Source organism: Rutidosis leptorrhynchoides, chromosome 4 (assembly GCF_046630445.1).
Source record: "Rutidosis leptorrhynchoides isolate AG116_Rl617_1_P2 chromosome 4, CSIRO_AGI_Rlap_v1, whole genome shotgun sequence".
In the NCBI taxonomy this organism is placed as follows: Eukaryota; Viridiplantae; Streptophyta; class Magnoliopsida; order Asterales; family Asteraceae; genus Rutidosis; species Rutidosis leptorrhynchoides.
In genome coordinates, this window is record NC_092336.1 from 209,946,729 (window position 1) to 209,962,690 (window position 15,962).

The window sequence follows — 15,962 nt, forward strand, 5'->3', positions numbered from 1 at the left end:
AATGATATTAATATAACATCTCTACTTTAACTTATAAATGCATATAATATACTAATCTTATGTTTCACTAATTACATATTATTAATTATGTTATAAAATATATATTAAATAATAGCAATATTAAATATTTAATGCTCTTACATTTTATATATATTATACTATACATAAATCAATAATTACGTGTATTAATCATAGATATATGTATATGTATATATATATACATATATATATATATATATACATATATATATATATATACATATATATATATACATATATATATATATATATATATATATATATATATATATATATATATATATATATATATTCAAATATTACATATTTAATCATGTATTAATTATCAAGTTTAAGTTTTCTTTCTAAATTACATAGTAGTTTATTAATTTATTTAATTCATAATATGTAATTATTTACATGTATAATTGTTTTATATATATATGTATTGCTATTTACGATAAATGGTTCGTGAATCTTCGAGAGCAGTCGAAAGGTAATTGCATACATGAAAACAGTTCAAAGTTTTTGAGACTTAAACTAACAGACTTTGCTTATCGTGTCGAAACCATATAAAGATTAAGTTTAAATTTGGTCGGAAATTTTCGGGTCGTCACAGTTGATTTGGATAGGAATCATCCGGATCGTTTTCCAATCATGTTAAAGGATGAAGAAAGAAATTTTGGTCCAAAACCTTTTAAGATATTTGATGCTTGGTTAATGAAGATGGTATTGATCAAGTTATCAATGATGCCTAGGCCACTTCTTCCGGTAAATAATCTAAAGGGTTGCATGTTCCGGAATAGGTTAAAGAATGTTAAGATTGCTTTGAAAGAACGGAGTAATAAAAATTTTATTAATCTGGACGATGAAATTGAAGCAATAAAAGGTGCTACACTCAGCCTAGAACTAAAGACTGAAACCAGTTCGCTCAACGAAAATGAAAGATTGATGTGGAGAGAATCTAGAAAGAAGTGGCTAGAAAAAGAGAGACTTAAATCGAATATGCTCAAAAAAAAAGCTCGCATTAAATGGGTGATAGAAGGTGAAGAGAACACAAATTGTTTTCACTCAATAACCCATAGGAAAAATAACAAAAGCAACATAACAGGCTTAACTATTAATGGTGTTTGGAATGACTCTCTTAAAGAGATTAAGGAGGAAATTTTCACACACTTCAAGAGTGTTTTTGAAGAACCAAATATCGAGAGACCAAGTATGGAAGAACTTAGCTATCCATATGAGTCAGTTGATAATGCTTCGGCATTAGAGGATCCCACAATGAAAAAGAAATCCGAGATGATGTTTTTGTTTGTGAGAGTACTTAAGCACCCGGGCCAGATGGGTTCAATATACATTTTTTCAAGAAGCTCTGAGAAACCATAAAATCAGATCTTATTGATGCTATTGGATGGTTTTAGGAGAACTATGAATACTCGCGTAGGTGTAATACATCTTTCATCACCTTAATACCAAAGAAATCAGACTTAAAATGAAGAATCTAGAGCGAAAACGGTGAAGACCGAGTTATGACCTCGGAAATCAGAATTTACGATCCAGGAAACTGAGCTGACCAGGCAGCCCACGGCCTACGCCCACGCCCATGGACCACGGCCTACCAGAGTCCCAAGTCCACGTCCATGTCACATGGCTCACCATTACCCACGGCCTGCCAGCCATCAGACCACGGCCTGCCAGGGCTGGAATGAGCCTAGTTAAGGAGCTTTTGCTCCTCAATTTTACAACAACTTTCACACTTCAATTTCATTTTCCATTACAAAAACATATTAAATTTAGTAGTTAGTAGTTAGTCTAGCTTTATTTCTATAAACTTTCAAGTTTTTATTTGTAATGCTTTTCTCTTTATTTAAACATGTACTGATATTATATATGTTTGAATATGCATTTTGATATTACCATGATAGCTTAAATTAATTTGTATGTTATCATGATAAATGTTTAGGCTAGCGTAATTATGTTAATATAGCACGGTTACTGTTGTTATACTGAATCTGTAACCCTGATAGGCTTGTTTGCTAGTATCTTGAGGATTGACCAACCTAAGTTGTGACCAAGACTTCTCCCCTATATGAACCTAGGTGCCTCATAGGATTAAGACCCTTGGTTATATCATATCTGAGGCATCTATGAACTCGGTATGGTCGGTGTTCTTGAGGGGTATTTAATGCGCTTTTAGGACACAGAACTTAGGAATAGAGACATGAATGACCTAGTATACTTGATAACTGTTCCAAGGAGACCTCTTAGGACCCGTTATGATCTACGTAGTGTCTCAGCTGTATAAATCATTCATATTGCATGTTCTTGTCTGATTGTTGCCTTAGGATTAGTCATGTTGTATGTTGTAGGTATCTTGTAGGTTCTTATCTGTCTTAGTATCAACATAACACTGTAATGCTGTATAACGATTAGAATGATATGATCTTAGTAGTATGATGATAAGGTTGTTAGTTTATCCAATATTTTGTCAACTTAACCCAACAGATTCTTTCTGTTTGCGACTGTGCTCAATCAACACGACACGTTGTTATTCAGTTTCCTAACCGATAATGAGGGTTGAGATTAGAACCTAACTCTCTAATAAAAGCTTAGTGCTTTACTAAGGATAACCTCCGAGGTTTAGACACGCTCTAGTTGTGCAACCCTAATGACATACTTGTCTTGCTCAAAGAGAACTCTGAGAGCCTAGAGATAAGTAGGTTTGTATAATTAGCTCATCCAACCAGGTTTGATTTATTCTAATCATATCCTTAACTCAAGCATAATTATCTTTCCCTAGCCAAAACCTATATCTTGGTCAGCATTTCCTTGATCTGCATACTATGGATATCTGTGACGACGCGAAAATTTTCGACCAAATTTAAACTTAATTTTTATATGATTTCGATACGATAAGCAAAGTCTGTTAGGTTGAGTCTCAAAAATTTTGAACTGTTTCATAAATTCAATTGACTTTCGACTGTTCTCGACGATTCACGAACAACTATTTGTAAATAGATATGTGTATATATATAAATAAATATATTTATATAATAACTTGAAATGTTATTAATTATTTGTATGAAATTGTTATTATAAATAATTATGTAAAATAATATAATAATGAAATTATTATTTTATTATATATATATATATATATATATATATATATATATATATATATATATATATATATATATATATATATATATATATATATATATATATATATGAATATTACTTGTAAATATATAATAATATTAAATATATTTGATAAAACTTGTTATTTAAATATGTATATATATGTATATATATATATATATATATATATATATATATATATATATATATATATATATATATATATATATATATATATATATATATATCTGTGTGTGTGTGTGTGTGTAGATAGTAATTAGAGGTTTTAAAGTATATTGAATAATTTGTAGTTTTGAATTTATTTTGTAATACAATAATGCTCATTTGTCATTCGATCGATACTAAACAAGTTAAAAACAACTTATATAATTTTAAAATAAACGGTGATCCGAAAATGAGTTCTATAAATTTTAGGCTTATTAAAAATGTATTTAGGAACTATTTGTTAAGTTTTAACACTTTTTATATTTTACCCAGAATTGAGAGGGACAGTTGATGTAATTTTTATTTAATAAATTAATGATCAAATTTTATACCATAATGACCAAAATAAATAAAACTATTTAATTTAAAAATTTGGGATTTTTCAGAAGACTTTTATTTTGCCACTGATTACCAACGGACCACGATTTAGCAATCTGTGAAAACTGTCGGCACAATATTACAAAAGTGTGGCTGTTAAATTATTCGATTCAATTACTGCACGTTATAATTAATATATAGTATATTATTATATTATTATTAATAATTATTATGATTACTGTTTTTCATCTTACTATCATTATCATTATATTATATATATGAACATATGTGTGCAAGTAGATATCAAACAACCATCACCCTTGTTGCAATCACCGTACAACACTTATGATCTTCTTCTTCTTCATGACTTGCTTGACATCACCCGACCTACACCACCTTAATAACCATCACCACCTAGATTATCTTCAACTTATCACTCTCTCTTTCTTTTTGTGTGAAAACCATCGTGATCCTCCAACACCCCCATCGATCGACAACTAGTTATTTATGGTCCTTGTTTCGATCGCAAGTCTCTAAAACAAACCATTCAGTGTTGTTGCTACTATTAACAAAAACCACCATCGGCTAACATCACCAAACCCATTTCCATCTTGTTTCCTGTCCGAGAAAACTTTTGCTTTCTATTATGTTCCTACTCAAACCACAACCACATTTTACGATTAACTCAAGTTGATCGAAAACATTTTCTGTTTACATAATACCATCGAAACCAAGACCTATATGATCACCACCACTGCCACGTTTGTTTTCTATTAATACCAAATCCACAACCACTATTTCCATCGTCTCTCTCATTCTCTCTCTCTTATTCCCTCTCTTAACCGTCATCGAACTTCATCGAACTTTTCTATTTTCTTTCGAAACCCACCACTTTTGTCACCATTGAAACAAACCACAGGCGCCTTCACCACCTTGGGACCCCATCAACTCCGGTCACCATATCCAATCCACAATCACCACTATTTTTTTATCACCATAAACAAAACCCACAAACCTGCTGCAGCCATAAACCGTCACCTGCAGGTACTGTTTTATGCTGCTACTTCTATCTAAATGCGAAGGTGATAAGATAAAATAACATAAAGGTTTAATATGTTGCAACTTTATGTCGTACTACCTTTTTGCTTTTGTTTTTGACTTCCGACAGGAAGTTAACTGCACACGTGACATACAATATATATATTGGGCCAATTACTATTAGCTAATTTGCACTTGGGCCACAATTGGGTTTCATGATACAATAATCAAATTAATGGAATGAAACAGTTGGGCTTCTATTTAGTGGACTGGGTTATTTGAAACAAGTTTGGAAATAGGAATCGATGGTGAGTTAGTGAATATGTTTCTTTGGTTTCACGCTTTTGGTTCAGGGGATGCATAAGAAGACGTAATGGTGTTGGTGGTCGTATTAGGAATGAAATGATGATGATATGGGTTAAGATGATGAAAGTTGATTATGATCATTATGATTATGATTGTGATATAGGAATAAAAGAGATGATTATGATTATGATATGGTTTTGTTCATAGTTATTAATGATGATGACAATGAAACACGTTTATTATGATGATGATGTTAAAGATGATCATGATGAGGTGATACGTATGATATTGCTAATGATTACGATGATAACGGGTTATGATGTATTTGATGATGATTCAAATTAATATTGATTAGGAAGAGAAGAATTAGGGAAGCAGAAACATATAAGCTAAATAGAATTGTTATGGGGATTTAATCAGAAAAAGTGTGATCAGAGGAGTAGTTAGGGATGTTATCGGGTTAGCGGGACGTCGCGGGGTCAAACCCGGACTTGAGCATTTTTTTTAGGACTACTTCTTTGAGGTAGTTTAATTATTACTTATTATTATTATTATTATTATTATTATTATTATTATTATTATTATTATTATTATTATTATTATTATTATTATTATTATTATTATTATTATTATTATTATTATTATTGTTAGTATTGTTAGATTATTTATTATTATTAACAAAATTATATCATAAATTATTAGTACTATCATTAAACGATTATCATTACAAATAATTTTTATTATTAGTACTATCTTTATTATTAATATTAAAATTATCATTATTATTATTATTAGAATTAACATAATTTTTTTATCATAATTAGTATTATTTTTATCATTATTATTATCAGTACTATTAGTATATCAAATGAAGATTTTCTATATAAAAATATATTTATGACATAAAACCTAACCATATTAATACTTTTGTAAAAAATGTTAATTATCTATATAAAGATAAATATATCTAATTAAGTTATTAATAAAGTACATGATATAAAATAACAAATAAAATCACTAATAATATATATATTTGTTCGATTACCATTACATTAATATACATGATTGAATAATAGGTTCGTGAATCCGAGGCCAACCCTACATTTATTCAATGTCGTCATATGTATTTTTACTACAAAATACAGTATTGTGAGTTCATTTGCTCCCTTTTACTCTTTACATTTTTGGGACTGAGAATACATGCGCTGTTTTTACAACTGCTTTATTAAATGCTTTTGAAATACATTTTTGAACTGCGAATACATGAAATGCTTTTATAAATGTTTGACGAGATAGACACAAGCAAAACATTCCTCGAATGAATTATTATGCAGTCAGAAGTTCTGTGGATTATTATTGAATTATGTGGACATGATAATTGCCACCAATTGATGTGAATATTTTCCCCTGATTATTATTGCTTGGTAACCTAAGAATTAGAATCGGGTATGGCCCTAATTCACGGGAATCCTAAAGGTAGCTACTGGGTTTAACACCCCTACCCAGAATGTTAACTAGACGGAAGAGCTAATGGGTGTGGTGTTTAGTACTTCGAAGTTTATATATTATACAGACGAGATGTTCTATTTTGGGGATATTATTGATGCGCATTATATGTTAAGGTCAGTTACCAAGCCAAGCAATGAATTCAAAGTGAATGTTATGTATCGAGAGAATGATTTTTATACACAGGTTATGTGTATTATTTTTGTGCACGATATATGTGTACGGTTATTTAAAAATCGCGAGGCAACCTACGGGGGCGAAAAGGATACGAACCTACTCTGCTAAGCATTATGAAAAATGGTTTTGTACACGAGATAGGTGTACTGTATTTAAATCTTGTGGTCTATCAAAATGATGAATTTTATTGCTTATGATAAACTTATGAACTCACCAACCTTTTGGTTGACACTTGAAAGCATGTTTATTCTCAGGTATGAAAAAAATCTTTCGCTGTGCATTTGCTCATTTTAAAGATATTATTTGGAGTCATTCATGGCATATTTCAAAAGACGTTGCATTCGAGTCGTTGAGTTCATCAAGATTGATAATAAGTCATTTATAGTTTGGATATATTATGAGATAGTACGCATGCTATCAACTTTCGATGAAAAAAAAGTTTGTCTTTTAAAAATGAATGCAATGTTTGTAAAATGTATCATATAGAGGTCAAATACCCCGCGATGTAATCAACTATTATGAATCGTTTATAATGTATATGAATAGGTCCTTTCAATATCTCTCCACCACCTTTATTTTTTTCGCAGGTAGAACTTTTAGTTTTATCATAATCACTACTAATTTTCTATCCAGACAATTTAACCAAAGACAATTATTCCCTTGATTTTCAATTCGTTAAACCATCTAAAAGAACGACCCTAGGTCAACTTACGCTTGATACCTTAGGAAGTAAAAAGTGGATTTAGGCCCCACTACGATAAAAATAAATCACTGATTCTCCCTTGAGATCCGTTCTGTCAGCCTTGTTACACGACAAACAAGTACCATTTTTGTGCGATATTAGTAGAGAAAACGTTTTTGCCACCGCTGCCGGGGAATCGAATATTATAATTAAGAAAAGCTTTAATCTGAAGAAAGACAATTATACACGGACCTGGTTGTTGGATTATCCGAATAGTCTCCAATTTTATTGGAACCAAAAGGATCATGCCTCTCCTAGTCGATCTGTCTACCTAAAGTAATCTGTGCGATACTTTATTGATTATTATATAGACCGGTTAGCGATCGAATCTCAAGAATAATTGTTTTAGTCAAATTGTTTATCCTTTCAGTTAATTAATATTTTTCTAAAAGTTAATTGTAGCCTAAACCAGAAAACATAAAATAATAAATATGAAACACCAAATCACTCGTTAAGTCGGGCAGATATCATCTGCACACTTTACAAGGATTTGATCAGATATGATAAATCTCTCTTCGATGTGGCCCGCAAGGTAATTTCATGATGAGGACAGCAGACGAAGCATGGAATCTCCTAGAAACGATTGCAGCACAACAAGAAGATTGGAGTAATGAAGCCGCTAAGGAAAACAACATCTCTACTCAGGCTCTAAAGGTATTAGAATCCAGGTTAGAAAATCTCAACCTAGCACTTCAAAACTTTGCAGTTCCTGCACAAAGTCACAAAGCTACCAGAACCAATCTAAGGTACCGTTACCCTAGATGGGATACAAACAACATAACAGCTCGGACTGCAACATAATTTTTCCCCAACACAAGCCCCCATATTCTAAGAAGATTTTAGCAGATTTTATGGCCAAGCAATACGTTACAAAACTTCATGACATAGAGTGCCAAAATAAGTTTGAAGCTTTGATAAAAACTTTTAAAGAATTAATAACCACTTTCCAGCTCACACTTAAACAGTAAAGGCTAAAATTGAAATAGAGTGTGAAAAGTTTGATGCTCTAGTCGTAACTAGAGGAGGAAAATAAACAACCATTAATATTCCTGTTAATCAAGAGGATATTTCCACACAAAACCTTACACAAACGGAACCTGTGATTAATTCACCAAACCCCGCGCTTTCCAAACCTCCGGAGATTATTCTGCGAGCACGTATACCCTTTCCAGGAAGACTTGGGAAGGAAAGGTAGGAAGTCCAATTTGCAAAGTATTGGGATATTATTAAGAACTTACATTTTGAATGTACGACTAGTTGATGCTCTGGTTGAAATGCCAAATTGCGCTAAGTTTTTCAAAGAATTATTTCAAATAATAAGAGATTAAGAGAGATAATTAGTTTGCCCTTAAGTGAGGAGTGCTCATTAGTGTTACAACATGGTATTATCCCAAAGCTAGGAGACATAGGAAGATTTATTATGCCTTCTACTTGCAAGATGTTCAGATCAGTAATGCTATGGCAGACTTGGGAGCCAGTGTGAACTTAATGCCCTACTCCCTACTTCAAAAATTAGGACTCAAGGATTTAAGACCAAATAGATTGACTATCCAACTCGTGGACATATCAGTTAAAATCCCTCGTGGAATAGCTGAGGATGTCCCAGTCAGAGTGGATAAGTTTGCATTTCCCGTAGATTTCGTCTTCATGGATATTTAGGAAGATACCAAAGTCCCCCTTATACTTGTTAGGCCATTCTTAAATACCACCAAGGTCGTGATCGGCGTACACGAAAAATCTTTGAAACTAAGAGTCGGATCTGAGGAAGTCACATTCAATGTTGACCAAATTATGAAACATACTAAGGAAGAAGATGTCGGTTTGATAGACTCTGTTCAAGAATTTGCTAATGAATATCTGGAAGAAACCATGGTCATATGTAGTAAAGATCAAATTTTTGGAAGATTTCGTTAATCAGAAACCACCGACACTCAACCTGACCAACATGCATCTCAAATCTCCGAAAGTACACCAAAAGGCACATCCACAGTTATTTCACCATTAGGAGTAGGAATTCTATTACCTCTATTAAGAAAAATACCGCATGAAGAAACGGACTTCGTACAGGTATTTTAGGAATCACAGCCATGGGAAGAGTATGATGAAAATCCCGTGCTATAATACCCGTCAGAATCCACTAACAGCGTATTATCTCTGGTCCCACAGTTAACGATCACGCCCTCTTTATGAGACGTTTTCCGAAAAGTATTCACATTAAATTCAACTGACAAAGTCGTTAAATGTAAAATAATTTTGAAAAGCTGTTGACATAAATGACCAACATAAGTAATCCCAAAACATTATTTGAAACAAACGGTTTTCAATGCGAATATAAGTTCTTGAAATAGAAATGATAAAATATGCTGGACATCACTCCAATACTAGCAGTAAGCAAACATGACAACTTCAGCAAGCGGAAGCATACCTCTAAGAACCTGAGATAAAAACATGCAAAAGGTCAACGAAAACGTTGAGTGAATCTACATGTTTAGTAAAGCATTTATCGTAAGTTAGGGCACGAGATTTCTGAAAAACATCGTAAAAATTATACATTATCATGAGCACTTGATTATAAGACTTTAATCTTACAGATAGCTAAAGCGCTACGCGTCTTCCTTTTACCCTTTCTAAGCATACCCCGATCAAGTGTACAAGTTACAACAGAATAAGCACCCCGTACATTGAGGCGAGGTTTGTCGAACCTAACAGTACCTTCCCTATAAGTCGAGCTTACTTAAAGTAATTAATATAATCAAGCCAAGGAATTTTTGATCTGAACTCATATGTATATCATTTAAGTACTCGTGCCTAATATGTGAAACAGTTGAAAAAGCATGTTATCTCATCCCATGTAAAAAGTAGTAGGGACTGTAGACTCACCTTAGCAAAAGCACAGTAAATCTCTTAGTAAAACCGTACGGTAGTCGGAAAATCACGACCAAAAAATGCAACCTAGTTAAATAGGTCATCTTAAGTAAATACATAGGTCTGATAGGCCAGATCATGTTGAGATTAGAAGAAAAGACAAGTTAAAATGAGATTCGGTAAGTGTAAAGGAGACTCGGTATGAGAGAGAATCAATAAGATTTACATTTCACAGCTTCTAGAACTCAGTTATAATGCAATGACTATCTAATTAGGACTACTTAGGTTCCTTATATAGCCCTCTTCTAAGGAACCATCATTTAAGCTTATTTCACATTAACACTATACAACTTCGGGGTCCTAACAATCTCCCCCTTAGTGTTAAATGTGAACTTTACAATATAATCCTATTGAGTAATCTTGAGAGGTCCAAACGTTAGTTTCTATCGTGTGCCATCTGGTTTCGAAACTTCTACTTGATTTTCTAAAATCTGCTTAGAAGGTTTCCAGACGCCCCACGCTTTTCTTGGATCTCCCTCATGTAATGGATATTCATCCATTTCTTTGAAATACCTTCTCTTTCTCTGGCCACGAAGAATCTCAAACTGTCTTGTACGGATCCGGAGCTTCAGACGATCTCTGATATGCTTTATAAACTCTCCAAGACCCATTTTCATGTCAATGTCATCAAACTTACTTTGACGAATTTTAAGATACTTTAGTGCAGCGTTGAGTATACCATCTGAGTATTTGTTCAACTCTTCAGTGCGGATGAACACTTTTTCTTTCTGAGAATTCATAAATACAAACCCTTCGGGTTCGAATTGCATTTGAAACATTCTCATATCCTTTAGTTGAAATGCCCCGTTCATATACATTATAAACGATTCACAATAGTTGATTTCATCGTGAGGTATTTGACCTCTATATGATATATTTTACAAACATTGCATTCATTTTTAAAAGACAAACTTTCTTTACATTGAAAGTTGACGGCATGCTTACCATTTCATAATACATCCAACTATAATTGACTTAAAAATAATCTTGATAAACTCAACGATTCGAATGCAACGTCTTTCGAAATATGCCATGAATGACTCCAAGTAATATCCTTAAAATGAGCTAATGCACAGCAGAAGATTTCTTTAATACCTGAGAATAAACATGCTTTAAAGTGTCAACCAAAAGGTTGGTGAGTTCATTAGTTTATCATAAATAATCATTTCCATTATTTTAATAGACCACAAGATTTTCATATTTATAAACAGAACCTCTCGTCTGCATAAAGATAAAATCATTCATATGAATTGAACACCTGGTAACCGACATTAACTTTAATGCATAGAATATCCCCAAACAGAACCTCTCGTCTGTATAATATAAACCTCGAAGTACTAAAGCTATCCATAATCTGAATGGGGGTTATTAGGCCCAATAGATCTATCTTTAGGATTCGCGTCAATTAGGAACAGAACCTCTTGTCTGCCTAATTCTTAGGTTACCAAGTTAAAAGGGGTGATATTCGATTTAATAATCCAACCATAGAATGTAGTTTTGAGTACTTGTGTCTATTTCGTCAAACATTTATAAAAGCAGCGCATGTATTCTCAGTCCCAAAAATATATATTGCAAAAGCATTTAAAAAGAGAGCAAATGAAACTCACAAACTGTATTTCGTAACAATAATACATGAACCTATATCACGAACCTATATCATTTGTATATTTATTAATACACATAATCGTAGTCGAACACACACACACACACACACACATACACACACACACACACACACACACACACACATATATATATATATATATATACACACACATATATATTACAATTTTTGTATTAATAACTTATATATCTTTTATTATTTAATTAAATGTATTCATTTGAAATGAAAATATTAATATAGTTAAGTTAAATATGCTTTTATATGATTATCATTTGTTTGCTAGAAATAGTAATTATAATTATACTAAGATAATATTTGTAATGGTAAAAATGATAATGTTGATAATACTTAATATTACTGATAAAATATTAATATTAATAATTCCAATAGTGATAATAATAATGATAGAATTACTAATTATGATATTACTAATAATTATGACATTACTAATATTAGAAATGTTAATGATACTATATAATAATGATAAAAGTTATAATAAGGTTAATAAAAATAATAATAATTTTGATAATGATTTTAATACTATGTTGTATTATAATAACAATGATATCAATAATTATAATAATTCTATAAATTTCTTTAAATCATAATCTAATTAAAATTTTAACTTAATCAGTTCTATAGTAATATTTATATTCAAGATTTCCATAATTATAATCTTAACAATATCATTAAAATTTTATATTAATAATAATAATCATAATCTTCGCGTTTAATTTCTAAACTAGTGACTAAGGTTTCTATAACATCAATTTGTAATCCTAATCATAATAATATTAGTAATACTTTTATTAATAGTAATCTTAATAAATTAATAATAACGATAATAATAATAATATTTATTGATAATACAAATAATGATAATGATTGTAATTATTAGTAATAATAACAATAATTAATAAAAATAATGTTGATCATGATAATAATATTATCTATAATATTTAATAATAATACTAATAATAATAATAATAATAATAATAATAATACTAACAATGATAACAATAACAATAATAGTATTAATAATTAGTAATATTAATAACAATAACAATAATAATAATAATAATAATAATAATAATAATAATAATAATAATAATAAAAGATCACAGCCTTTGTAGAAACAGCTTAAATAATATAGCCGCTACCCGAGCTCGAACCCATGACCTCTCGTAAACCCGAAAACACCCTAAACCCTTCGACCACCTCAGTTTATCAGAATTATAACCCAAACGAATTTTATTTAACCCATTTCTTTAACTGTTCTAACTTCTTCTTCATGAACTAAGTCGATCAGAGGTATTTACCACATTACTTAAACATTGTATATGATTTTTGGATTCACAACCTAAACAAAAATGATTCAATGGGTTTTAATCTGCATTAACAGAAAAAAATAAGCAAAAGAGCTGTAACAGTAAAAAAATAACGAAGAACAAATTGGAAATTGATTTTGAAATATAGATCGTTTTAGATGATTGTTACAACATGAATTTGGTTGTAAATCGTTCCTAGAAACTTTGTAAACTCTCAATTTCAACAGAAACATCAAAAGAAAAATGAATTTTGTGATGAACACAAAGTTTGACTTTTTGAAAATTACGTTTGACTCAAAAATTGGAACTCGATATTAGAAATTAGGTTTTGAAACTTTTCAGATAGTTTTCATATGTGAAACGACCCGTCCATATTACTATAAATGCAGTACGTTATTCATTGATCCCATAGCGAGGTAATTGACCTCTATATGATACGTTTTAAAAAATATTGCATTCGCTTCATAAAAAGCACACCATTATTATACATAATACGAGTTTTAAACATATGGGCGATTATTTACAAAATAATCCCCATGATACATCGATTTTCAAATATTACAAAGGTGACATAACATTCGAATATAATACATGACCAAAGTTTTATTGAATGCAACCCTCTTTTAAACAAAAGCATGAGACTCCATGCAAAGTTTGCTCAGATAATGCGACAACGGAAGACTTTCTTAAGGACCTGAGAATAAACATGCCTAAAAAGTCAACACAAAGGTTGGTGAGATATATAGGTTTAAATCTAGCATCGATATAAATATAGACCACAAGATTTCATAGTTACAAATATTTCAATAAAGATATTCTATAAGTTGTTGAGCACTTCGGTAACCATACTTAACCATTAATGTGGCATGTTCCCTTTATTATGAAATCTTCCTACACTGTACCAAGTGTAGTAAAAACGAAGTACTATGCAACCATTTATGATACTAGAGCCACTAGCCCGGTTAGGGTTGTCAAACCCGATAGATCTATCAATAGGATCCGTGCTTACATGTTCTTACAACATGTAAATATTAGTTACCAAGCTATTAGGGAAGATATGCAAGGTGGTACAACTCAACGTAGAATATATTTTAAGTACTTGTGTCCATGGCGTAAAACATAAAATGCATGTATTCTCATCCCAAAATATTTTAGAGTTTAAAAATGAGACTATATACTCACAGTAGTAAAAGTATATTAATAATAAGTTTTCAACTTATTAAAAATATGATCGTCGTCCTTGGATTCACGAACCTATAAAAATAATAACGATTTAGATAATAATACGATATATAAAATAAAGCAAGTTCATAGAATACTTATATAATAATTTTTAACATTTTATGTTGGTAGTCCAAAACAGTTCGAAAAGTCCATTAATCGGTATATATATAATCTTAGAATTACCCCACGGCGTATTGTGTACGTATTGTCTTGCATCAATCCAGAGACGTATTGTATACGTATTGTCTTAGAATTAACTAAGACGTATTGTGTACTTATTTTCTTAGAATTTATCAAAACGTATTGTGCACGTATTGTCATGGAATGTACCAAGATTATTATATATACACAATCTCGGAATTAACCAAGATTATAATATTTTGTTATACTAATGATAACATGTCCAAATATATATAGAATATAGGAAAAGTTAGCAAGGATATGGTTAATATAGTTTTTATAATATAAATTTCGTCCATACAATGTTAATTTTAGCAGATTTTGTTTTACTCGCCAAATATTCATTACAACTCTGTTTAAAGTGAATCAAATTTCTATGGATTCTTTAAGAAGTAAATTTAACAAAACCAATCCGAAAAGATCAGCCCAAGTAGTAATTTTTAGAGCTTTACCCTCTTTGTGTGTCTGTGGACAGATTTAGGAAAATCCTGGCATCCACCCAATATATGATTTTTGATAAAATACTTTCACTTTGTCTAAAATCATGAAAAAAATACTGGAAGTCTTATTTACATATATTAACATATTTAGAAAGTCTTAGCCTCGAACTCAAAGTCTAAGATAGGTTTTTAATTCCCAACCCAAAACAGCCCGCTTTTTACCGAATGGAGATTAAAGGATATATGTTAAGTTTCAAGGTGTTCTTCATATGTACAAGTTATAAGTTCTTATATTAACTTAATATAACATCATAATACATATAAATAAGTGTTATTAGAGTTAAGTTAGAAAAATTAGATTAGTTTTTCAAACAAGTTTAGAATCAACTAAACTATGTTCTAGTTTATAAACTCTTATATAGATAGCTATAAACATATGAATTGAACAAGAGTTGAAGTAGAGTTTTTACCTCAAGTTTAGAATGTAAAGTTTTTAGAAAGAATTAGTAGAACAAAACTTGAGAGAGTTCTTGCAAGTGTGTGTAAAAATGAGTTAGAAATGGTGCTTATTTATAGGCTTAAAAATTTAGTTTTTAGTGAAAATATCTAAGATAAGTTAAAATGTATTAAGTCATGGATGACATATTAAATTGATTAGGTAATGGATGACATATTATAAAAATAATTGCAGATTTCTATTGGTATATACCAATAGTAAATACTTCTAGAAGCTGTGTATAATACGGGTAAAAAATACTGTATGAATGCGA

The 15,962-nt window shown here is 30.7% G+C and overlaps 1 protein-coding gene across 1 annotated transcript; it reads left to right on the forward strand.

Annotated features, from left to right (window-relative positions):
• The first annotated feature begins 675 nt into the window (after window positions 1-675).
• Window positions 676-1,404, forward strand: LOC139841389 (uncharacterized). The gene has a single exon (XM_071831609.1). The coding sequence runs from the start codon at window positions 676-678 to the stop codon at window positions 1,402-1,404; it is 729 nt and encodes a 242-aa protein (XP_071687710.1).
• The last annotated feature ends 14,558 nt before the right edge of the window (window positions 1,405-15,962 follow it).